Consider the following 11,843-nt stretch of genomic DNA (forward strand, 5'->3'; position numbering starts at 1 on the left):
GAGCAATTGGTCCAGCCAGTGAGGAGAACCGGGTATCTTCACTCACGTACTCACCACCACTACAGAGGTTACTAGAATTATAGTAGGATACATAAAAAAGAAGTAGACTCAAGTGTCTGACCAAGCCATCAGCACTTATAAACTGAACAATCACCAGAATATGAACATAATATAATATATATATTATATCGAAGAATTAAAAAAAAAAAGAACTTGCTCTCAACAGTGAACACAATGACCAATATGCCATCTATTGACTGGAAACATTAATAACAGTTAACCTAAGCAGGCAACTGTCATGATACTTTAGTGTACGTCCAGTAGTCCATTAGCACATGTGCCTGGGAAGGCAGGGCTCATTGGCTCATTGCCTCATTGCCTTATGGTACTCAGCAAGACAGAGAGCGCGAGATAGAGAGTATACATCATCTTCTTCTTCTTCTTCTTCTACATATTCTTCTTCATAGCCTCGGTATCTACCATGACTGTCAATTTCATAATTATCTTCATCGCTTTCATCATCTTCATCGTTTTCATCATCTTCAGTGTTTCCATCATATTCATCTTCAATGATTCCATCAGAATCGTCTTCATTGCTTTCATCATCTTCATCAACCATGGGTACATGATCATTCCTCAGTCTGAGAGAGACACACTTGAGACCGTAGAGACGAGCAGGCATCTTCCCCACGGTTTCCCACGTGTCCGTCTCTTCACAGTAGCGCTCGATGTCCTGGGTACACCTACATGAAGAGAGACCAATAGCCATGAGACAAATGTCTGCTGTTAACCCATTAAGACCTGGAACTGTGTCATTTTTAGATTTGAGCTAAAAAGCATTATTTTACACTTTGGGCTATTCAAAAATAGCAGATATACAAGCTCATAGCGCGGCACCGAGTGCCACGCTATGAGCTTGTAGATCTGCTATTTTTGAAAAATCGTGAAAATGTGTGCAAATCTTCTGAATATATATATATTTAAAGCGAACATTTTTAACTCAAATCTTTGCTTCTGGGGGTCTCTGTAAAACAATATTTTGATGGGGGTCCACGGCCAAATTCATATCATTTTGGGGGTCCTTGACATGAAAAAGATTGAGCACCACTGATATAGAAACATACGTTTTTCAGAAAACTGTTGGGATTTAAATAGACATGTAGAATCGGCTTCAGGTCTCAATGGGTTAAGCCACCTTTTCACAGGCATTCATGGAGAGCAGCAGTGTCTTTACCTGTTGTTTTCACCCAGCCCTCCTAGAGCGTAGATCTTTCCATCCACCACAACTGCGCTATGCTTGTAGCGTCGCTCTTGCATGGGGGCACGCACGGTCCACTTGTACGTCTTGGGGTTGAAACACTCCACCGCGTTTTCAATTTCCTTACTGGACCTGATTCTTCCCCTCCTCGTTCCCTCGTTCTTAATACGGTAACCCCCTATTAACACAAATGAATAGAATAGTGACTTTTAGTGGGCTCTATTATGCACAGTATGTGGCCAAACTACAGTGAAGTTGAAGTGAGTCTAGTATGGAACTAAGATCAGCGGTGGAAAGTAACTAAATAAAGTTACTTGATTGTTTCAATTTTGAAAACACTAAACACATTATTAATACAATAATTCAAAACATGGCGGGTCATACTCAAGAAATAAAATACCTTTTTTTAATATTGTTCCATATGCTTCAAGATGACAAGATGCATAGCCGAAACGCCTGTCATCTTTAACTCATTCAGTGCCCAGCTTATTTATGGAATTTTGGCTCTGAGTGCCACAGCCAAAATTCGTTGTAAAAAAAAAAGTGCTTAGGAAGCGAGATACAGCCTTTTTAAGTTATAGGTTAAACAAGGAGTGGATGGAGCAGCAAATCTTCAAATCATCATATCTTGGGTTCTGAACATGTTTTTCAAAAAGAAAAATATATATATATTTTGAATGTTATTTTTTTTTCATTTTTTTTTCATGACGTCTTTGACGCCTTGTGGCACACGGGGCGTCAGGCCACGTGACGTCTTTGACGTCTTGTGGCACTGAATGAGTCAATATGTTTTATGTTTGGTGCTGCAAGCATATTTTTATGCCAAACACGTTTGTACTTTATCTTAAATAAAATATGGAATGCAGGACTTGCAGTTGTAACCGTATTTCTACATTCTGGTTTTGCAAATTTTACTCAAGCAAAAAGTGGAATACTTCTTCCACCTCTGACTAAGAACCATTAAAAACAGGTATACCTATAACATAGATCTTTCCATTCAGAACACAAGCAGCTGATTGATCACGCGGCATCTGCATAGGAGCAACCTTTTTCCATACAGATCTTACAGGGTGGTACCTGTAGATCTGGGTCCGTTTTGGCTTGATTGGAGCGTCACCTAGGTTCCAGACGGAGAGACACACACACACACACATACACACACACACACAAAATTCTTTGGACATTATCAGTTAACCGTTATGCTTGACATACATTACATAAAAAGCACAACAACCTGCAGGTGCATAAACCTGTTACATACCAATAAAATAAAGCCATCCATCTAGTGTGACCAGAATAGGGGCTTTGTGTGTCACTGTCCGATGAACTGCTATGACCTGCCAGGTGTTGGAGTTGGGCGCGTAGCGCTCCATTGAGATTGTACCCTTCTCCTTCTCTTGGCCACCTACTGCAAACACATATCCATCCAGCATCACCAGGCCTGTGTGGGGTTGTGCAGGGTAAAAATAAAAATAGTGATCGTAAGAACTGATGTCATATGGCTATGATATATTACAGAGCCAAAATAGGGATGCCACGGTTAAATTGAATGCCATAGGTGACAATCTTACTTAAGTTAGCATGTTTCTCATTCATGGGAGCCGTCTCTAGCCATGAGTTAAGGTGAACGTCAAAGCGCCACATCTCGAAATCATAATATCCCAAATATAGAGTAGAGCCTGGTGGGAGAAGAGCAGAATTATGAGTTATAATTAAAATAACGATTTTAATATGCATACACAACTTGAAATGTCTTCATATAGCTTCTATTTTCTTCGTCTGTTTTATTGTTATGGTTCACTTATCAAGGCAAGAAATTCGCAAAATGTCACCACAATAGTCAAATTAAGACAACACCCTGCCTGTCAGATATATAAGTAATTAAAATGGTCAAATATCACCGTTCCCAGTTGAGTATCCCTCGGCCAATAACGTTGCTCTATATGAAGGGAAGTGTCTAGTCTACTGCCTGTCAATCATACTACATGTACACGCTCATCACCATCTATAGGGCGTAGCAGTGGTGGCCATTTTGTGGTATAGATATACAGATATAAAGCCCATTAACTTTTCCCATAGAGACTTCTGAAATATTTATATAAATGATTGTAAGCCTGGAACCAAGCCATCCAGGCTTCTGGTGAATCATGACCATAAAACATTTGATTCTGTGTCAAAAGATATTCGAATATTCAATGATATTATATACTATATTTATTACATACCCTTTTTGAGCGGTGCAACCGCTCCTATAAGAGGGTTTAGGACCCATCAGTGGTGAAAGTTTTTCTTTCCGTCGTGAAAATTTGTCTGTCGCTGTGACGCCATGCTGTGGAAAACACGCCCACAAGCTTTGCAGGACGTGCTGTGATTGGCTAGCGAGACACATGATGAAATTAATAATAATGTAAAAAATCACACCCAGTGTGAAGTGGGCGGTGTGTGGTCATCACAACATGACTCACTTTAAAAAAAGGATTGACTTTTTTTAAAGTCCATACTGCTATTCATAGGGCTGCACATGTGTCATGTGTTTCGCTAGCCAATCACAGTCCTGAATTTGCAAAGTCAGCCAATCACATTACAGTTAGTGGTGATGACACTAGCTGTAATGTGATTGGCTGACTTTGCAAAAGTATCGATTTGCATTAACAATGGAAGGGTTAGGGGGTATACAAATCTTTTGGTCGATGTCCAAAACTCACTTATAGGGGGCGGCTACACCGCCCCAACAAAAATGTAAGCACCGCTCAATTTACACTAGGTGTGAATTGATCCATGCCGTGACGCCACGACATGGTCACTTTGCAGGATGTGCTGTGATTGGCTACCGAGATGCATGATGAAATTAACTTCAAACTTCGCAGACGCGCTGTGATTGGCTAGCAAGACGCATGATGAAAGTAATAATAATGTAAAAAATGTAAGAACCGTGTGAATTGAGCCATGCCGTGACACCACAACATAGCGTCACTTCGCAGGGCGAGCTGTGATTGGCTACCGAGATGCATGATGAAATTAATAACTCATAAATAGCACCGCTCACTTCACAGTTTTCAAATATATTTTGACACAGAATCAAATGTTTTATGGTCATGATTCACCTTGGTTCCAGGCTTAAAATGATTTATATAAGTATTTTTGGACGTCTCTATGGGACAAATGTATGGGTTTTCTATATGTGGCACCACAAAATGCCCACCACTGCTATGCCCTATGGTTAGGGATTCTGTGCAACACTGTGTCTTACTATGTCTTTGTTTACCATGGCTATAAAGCCAGCCTAGCTAACCTATGATCACGGTTGCTAATTACTGCCTTAAATAGCTTGAAAAGGTAGTTGTAATGGCTTTATAAATGACAAATAAAACGCTCCCTAGCACTTCTCTCTCCTTGTATCCCTTCTTGTCACCTTTTTGATAGATGCTCTAGTTATACCACGCAAATATATTGTAGGTTGGCAATACTGGCTCATGTTTGTTTCTGATTGTCATTTAGAAAAAAATGCTTAAATTACTGTATAGAATTCCAGAATTTGCTTTTTGTCAGCCTTGTTCCGCCTCCTCCTGGTTGTTTATGCCAAATTTGCTAAATATTAGAAAAATACCCATTCGCTTTGGAAATTGGAAGAGTCACTCTGATGGTGTTCCTCACCTGACACAACCACATCAGGCCGCTGCACTTTCAAGGGCAGATTTCCCAGAGTCTTCCATTGATTAGTCAGGGGATCAAAGCTCTCCACTGTGTGAGCACGCCCATCCCGAGTCTTTGCTCCCACCATCGCTATCACTTCAACAAGTGGGAGAGAAGGAGCAGGTAAGACAGAGCAGATTTATTGAAAATAAAGGGACCATCTCACACAGGCATGCTGGCCTTTGACTATATGTTGAGTTTGAGCTTGTCACCTTTTAACTTATTCAGTGCCAGACTTATTTCTGGCTGTGTTATCCCAGTGCCAGCAATTTTTCAATTTTCGTACCTTTTTCAAGTAGTCACAGAATATTTATCTACAGTATAATCGATCCCCTGATGTGCTAATCACTGAGGGTTGCACTGTGGTTTCACAAATGTCAACGACAATTGTTGACATTAATTGTCTGCCTTTTGAAAATAACATGTCTGGGCCAAAAATACATAGTAAAAAAAAAGTGCTCAGGAGCCGAGATACAGCCTTTTTCAGTAATAAGTTAAATAGGGAGTGAATGGAGCAGCAAATCTTCAAATGATGATATCTTGGGTTTTGAACGTTTTTTTTTTCAAAAACACGTCAAACATGTCATTGGCACATTACGCCATTGCGGTAAAACACGTGAAACACGTCAATGGCACTAAATTAAGCACCAACATTTTAAAACATTTCAAACATAGAAAAAGTTGCAGGTCTACAAGCTCTCAACGGGTCACGATGCGATGCATTGCAAGCTTCTAGATCTGCTTTTTCCCCCTAATAGTCATTCAACAAAGTATATAGTGCTAAAGTGGAGAGACACACACACACACACACACACACACACACACACACACACACACACACACACACACACACACACACACACACACACACACACACACACACACACACACACACACACACTTCGTATTTGAGAAGCGTGTTCATGAGTAGATCATTTGTTCCACACCCCATTTAATAACATAAAAGGCAACAGGAAATATCCAACTTCAAACTGACTTCACCCAACGTGAAACCAACTTCACCGTGCTGAAGAAGTTCTCGTCAAAAAGAACAGATCTCGTCGGCATCTCACTGCCTTGACAACTTGTACATCTGTTCTGTCTGGAAGCGAGTCCCTCGATTGCATGATGGATCAGCTGAATGTTAATAAACTAATGCTCTCATATGTGTAATGAGAATAAGAAGTTTACAAAGTTTAACCCCACGACCAAATACTAGGTTAATACAAGTGGAAAGGATACTATAGAAGTGTTTCTTACTGAACATATCCCTGTCCTACTTTGAAATGGGGAATGGATCTGGTCTGACTCTGGACACAGTTACATTTCAACCATTATGTATCCTCATCAGATGGTAAAACTTATTAGGCTATTGTTTGGCGTTCATGTGATTATTGCCTTTTATATGTGTTGACAAATGTTGGACACAGGTTTGGCACTATTGTAATTGATTTTGCATGAAAAATATATAATAATAACATATATACAAAAGTGTTGAGGCATTAAGTCTGCTCCTGAGCAGACTTAATGTCCGAGAAAATTCTGGGACAAAAAAAAAGATTTATGAATCAGACTCTGAATGTGGAAAGTTGTGTATAATATACATAAGTACAAAATATGTGCGGACCCGAGCTTAGTGAATGAGGTCCGCAAAATATGTCCGCAAAATATGTCCGCAAAATATGTGCGGACCCGAGCTTAGTGAATGAGGTCTATTGGGTGTAAATGTCATGCAACCGTGTAACGTTACTTGTACCGTGATGTGGATATCATATGCGCAGGTCCTAACTGTGTCCCTTTCCTACTGTCACCAGAAAGAGGATAAACGGCTGCTGCCAACAGTTTCAAAGACTTCTGTCATACACCACAGAACGCAGACAAAAGTCACACCGCAACACATGCATGTGTTCAGCAGGGTACCTGAGGTCCTGCGTGGTTGTGCTGTGTTACAGTAGGGCCGCTCCTTGGCCTCAGAGATGAACCTCAGGCAGCCCTGGTATTCTTTCACCACATCCAGAGACTCAATCACAGTGTGGAGGTAGGAGGGACTGATGAGAGGCAGACGGATTTGCTCTAGCACCTTAAAAAACACACAGAACACTAATTATTTACCTGAATAATGTGTTCACTATATAATAATAATCATGCATAGTATCAGCAAGTATAGTACTTTGGCAAGCATGTATTGGAATCAAGAAGGTCTTACTTATACAAGTACAAGCAGCAACACATATACAGTGAGAAACCTAAAACATTTAGTCTGTAAACGTAATAAGCTAACAAGTCAAGAAGCTGTTTCTTTGCATTTTTAACATGGTGAAAGTGACTTCACACCTTTATCACATCTGACCACAAAACAACCTCATTCAAGTTTTGCTTGCGATTGAACCTGTAGAATCACTTGCGACGCAATGAGACGGCATGCACCGGCCTGTAATGGGGTCATTCAGAACGCTGCAACAGTCTCTGCCCAGCCCAATGCAGTTGCTGCATTGGGCTGGGCTGGGCTGGACGGTTAGCCTTAAGAAATGACTGACCTTTTCAAAGCTCTGTCTGCGGGTAGGACACTTGTCTAACCACAACATGGCAGCCTCAAACACCATGTCCTCCTTGGGCGCATTGAGGTCACTGGCAAGAATCTCTGTCAGTCTTTCCACAGGGAGGGAGAGAAACTCTTGCTATTGGTAGAAAACAAAATACAGTAGATTAGCTGATGTATGTATGCCCTGTTCCCATACATCATACTGAAGTAACCTTTTCTCCTCTGAAGTAAGTAAGTAAGATGTGTTTAGTGAAATGGACATGTGACTGTAGCTTATTAATATAAATGCTATCCAATCATTGAGCAATGACTCATGAATGTTTCTATCCAGGTCTGTCTAGTTAGTTACTAGTGAGGCAGAGTAATAGTAATATAACAAAGTTAGAGAAGAAAAAGATCCCTCAATGACTGACCTGCTGGTAGATGACACTGAAATGTTCCAGAATGTAATCCATGCTGTGTTTCTTCAACATTTCACACGAGTGGTCCTCAGAAAAGCAGTAAATCCCTACACAGTTATTCGCATCGATGTGACGCTCCATGAAGTCACAGCAGGCCTCTTGAACAGCCGTGACGTCCCACAAGTTTGATGCTGCTAGCAGGGCCTATAGACCAAAAATATCTTTATATATCACCAATGTTATGTAGAAGAAAAACTGGAATACAATGAATACGGTTTATGATGATGATACATTACCTGCACATTTGCAGTGGAGATGGACACCTCTGAAGTATAGGCATAGTTCACCAACAAACCAATCATCTGAGGTTCTACTCCACTGATGGACACCCTTTCCTGTGTGGACTCCCTCATGCCAGATGTAAACATTGCCTGTGCAGGTTGAAAACGTGAATGGTTCACTTGAAGTGTTCAGGGTTTAGGCCTTTCTTATTTACATTGTGTCAACAATTGATTAGATATAGCAAAACCAAGGCAGAAGAGAATTTAAATATCATTCCCTATAAATGTGTGTATTTACCTCAAAATATGAGCTAAAGGAGGCCAGTACATATCGATGACAGGGGAACTCCTGTTCATCACAGCATAGAATCACATCACACAAGACACTGTTGAGCCGCAGCCTGTTTAGGCCTTCTAACAGATTCTCGGGATGGTCGGGGTCCACAAACATCTCAGTCTCCTGTGAGGATAGAGGTCTGGTGCTGTCCTCCTGAAGTGCAACAACATTGTTTATAAATCAGACAAATAAACAACTATTCATCCATGTTGAACTGTTAATGTGGCTTTTAAACTGTCCTTGTGTACCATGTGAAATGTCATATTTTCCCTTGTACGTATATCAGTCCTCAATGACAGTTTAATGAGTCAACAAAGGTTTCCAATTTCTATCTTGGTTTTTCAGTTAGCATGTTGACCTGGCTGCAGTGATGCTATGCTCATTTGAGAAGTGGTTGCTCTCTATTTTAATGACGTGACGCGCACGTCGCTTAACACCTACAGTACAGGTCACACAATGGGCAATTGATATGCATATAGGTTAATTCCTATGTTAATGTACCTGGCGTGAGTCGGGAGCCTTTGTAAGCTTCGATGAAGTGTGAATTTAAAGCAGTTTTAAATCTATGCGTGTGCCTGGGCGTCCCCCTGGCCAAATAAGTGGTTGCTCGGCGTGCAACCCCGTCCACTGAGCATTGCACACCTGCCTGGCTGTGTAATCTAGAGTGAGTTTTTTCATTCATACACCTCTCAATCTTCCCCTTGCCCTCCCAATCAGCACCAATCTTCCCCAAACCCTGTCAATATGTGTTGTTTTTATTGTTTTAACCTGATTGTAGATTTATTTTAGCCCACTTTCTAGTCTTCCTCAATATGTCTTGCCTTTTGTTAGGCCACAGTTGTAAATAAGAATGTGTTCTTTACTTGTTCTGCTTGGTTAAATAACGTGTCAGAAGAAGTGTCCAGTCTCATCCTCTTGGCAGCCTGTGGTGATTGACTCTGGCAGGCAGCAGCCAGGATGTTGTCTGCCATGGCTGAGGTGAGGTGTGGTGGAGTGGGTCACGTCTGCAGAGAGAACACACATCATTACTGTTACATCTGGGTATACAGTAAAATCCTACAAATGGAATCTTGATGGAATAAACATGGTTCTCCTTTCTTCATCATTTTCTTTTCTTATTTAAAAGGGTTTTAAATTAGTGATTTAATTCTATCCAGGCTGAGCATTGGGGAAATGAGGTTGTATTGTTTGTATTGTGTAATGATGGAGGTTCACCATGTTTAAAACTGTTTCTTGACCTGTTAGCTTATTATGTCAGTAACCTTTGTTTAATCAGGGGAGATGAGCATATCAAGTAGTTTGCAGCAATGTCCTGGGCTGGCGACAATGCACTGTTCGGTTTAACAGCCATTTGTAAATGGGAGATTGCCCAGTACAGCCACTGGAACAGTTTGAGTATTAAGATTCTTTCTCTGGTTACTTTGACAAATTAACATGGTAAGGTTTCTCAGTGAGTGCAAATGACAATAAGCATCATAATGCCTCCATATGTAAACTCATATTTATGTGTATTGTGGCATTAAACAACATGTCAACCACAACACGTCCTAGAGAGACTCTAAGCTGTGGAATAAATGCTAGTTAAATATAACTAGCATTTATTCCATATGCAGATATATTATTATTTATAACTTGTTACTTAGTTTTTGCTTGACCACACAAATAATGTTATTATATAGTATGTATATTGTTTAGAACGATCCTGGGTTTGATGTTTACCTGGTATCCTAGTTTCTATTTATGTGACATTTTAACATATATCTTGTCGACCAGGAATCATGCCATGCCAGTTGCTCTGGATAATGGTCTGCTAAATGCCTACATTGTAATTGTAATGCACAAGGTGGCCACAGAGGAGCAGCAGAGAGCTTCTCAGCACTGCTTGACCATAATAATGGTTCTAATAATAATCAGTGTGAAGCAGACAGGCCTGTTGCTGGACAGACTCCACTCCAGTGAGAGCCATGATGAAGTACCCCAATATACATATCATCAGCACTAATATTACAGTGCTGTCTAAGGAATGTCATTAATAGGGGTGCAAGGGGAACAGTTAATCAAACTAACCAATTTAATCAATGATAAATCATTATCGATAATTACATTAAATAAAATCATTGGTTAACAATAAATCCCAAATTTGGGCATGTCATTCATTATAGGCAAAAAGTTTCAAAACATTTCTAAAACCTTTTGAAAGAAAGATTGCAACGCATCACGATGCGTTGGGAGCTTGTGGAACTGCTATTGCATCTGCTATCTTCACTATTTTTGCATGACAAAAATAATCGATAGTTGCAGATCTAGTTTATATGAAACTTAGTTTTTTATATGTATTTTTTCCACATCACATATCCCTAAAATAATTAGAGAGAATAACACAGCCATTCTAGGCAGTGATGCCATGTCTGCTTATTATAAGCGACTTTGGGCTTCTTTTTCTGTAAAGTTGCTTGTAAATATTGGTATTCCACATTTTTCAAACTTTCTTCAAGATGTATTTTTCTAAATAGCCGATCTACAAGCTCGCGATGCGACACGCTGTGAGCTTGTAGATCTGCTATGTTCAAATAGCCAATGTATTATGTTTAAAGGGCTAAGGGCTTCCTTATTTCGGTCTTGTTTTCATAAACCGGGTTGCTTGTTTCTCTCCCTAAACCTGGCAACACTGCTTCTATCACTCCTTCCAGGCAAAAAAAACAAGTCACTTGTTCTTCCTTTACTGGCTTCTCTTTACAGCATTCTTAAATAATAAATATACTATTATTTATAATATATTCTCATAGAAGCCCTCAATCCAACGTAAATCTATAAACAAGCGCTCACAATACGCATATAAATGATAAACATAACGAAAACATGTATATACTGTACAGTGTAAAGTAACACGTACAGTACAAGAACAATTCTGAGGTGTTTTTACTTAACTGGAGTATTTCCAGATCTGCATTATTATTACAACAGCATTAGCCACTCTATATTCATTGAAAATAGCCAATCTACAAGCTCACAATGCATAGCATCGCGACGCATTGTGAGCTTGTAGGTCTGCTATTTTCATAAGATTTGTATACATTTGAACACTTGTGAATGGGACATTCTGCATAATGAGTACTTTTACTTTTGGTACTTTAAGTGCATTTTGATACCAATACTTTTGTACTTTTACTCAAGTCAATTTTTAATTCCCAACTCTCACTTGTAACAGAATATTTCTACATTGCAGTATTGATACTTTTACTTAAGTAAGCAATGTGAGTACTTTAAACCATAGATATAGAAACCTAGATACCTCATTGGCCTCTACAGTTCATTGGAGCGACGTGCTTGG

At 39.8% G+C, this 11,843-nt stretch overlaps 1 protein-coding gene across 1 annotated transcript; it reads right to left on the bottom strand.

Moving 5' to 3' along the window:
- Positions 1 to 364: 364 nt before the first annotated feature.
- On the bottom strand, positions 365 to 9,507 carry LOC311060035 (kelch-like protein 24; the record flags this gene model as incomplete). The annotated part of the gene is made up of 11 exons (XM_084078160.1): positions 9,376 to 9,507; positions 8,474 to 8,665; positions 8,191 to 8,325; positions 7,907 to 8,098; positions 7,489 to 7,629; positions 6,872 to 7,031; positions 4,913 to 5,047; positions 2,830 to 2,937; positions 2,520 to 2,699; positions 1,235 to 1,436; positions 365 to 743 (listed from the first exon to the last, which is right to left on the bottom strand). Exons 1-11 carry the CDS (start codon positions 9,481 to 9,483, stop codon positions 365 to 367), a joined length of 1,932 nt encoding a protein of 643 aa, XP_083934286.1. The 5' UTR covers positions 9,484 to 9,507.
- Between the last annotated feature and the right edge of the window lie 2,336 nt (positions 9,508 to 11,843).

The sequence above is a fragment of the Gymnoscopelus microlampas genome (genome assembly GCF_963454915.1).
Source record: "Gymnoscopelus microlampas genome assembly, chromosome: 14".
Lineage (NCBI taxonomy): Eukaryota > Metazoa > Chordata > Actinopteri > Myctophiformes > Myctophidae > Gymnoscopelus > Gymnoscopelus microlampas.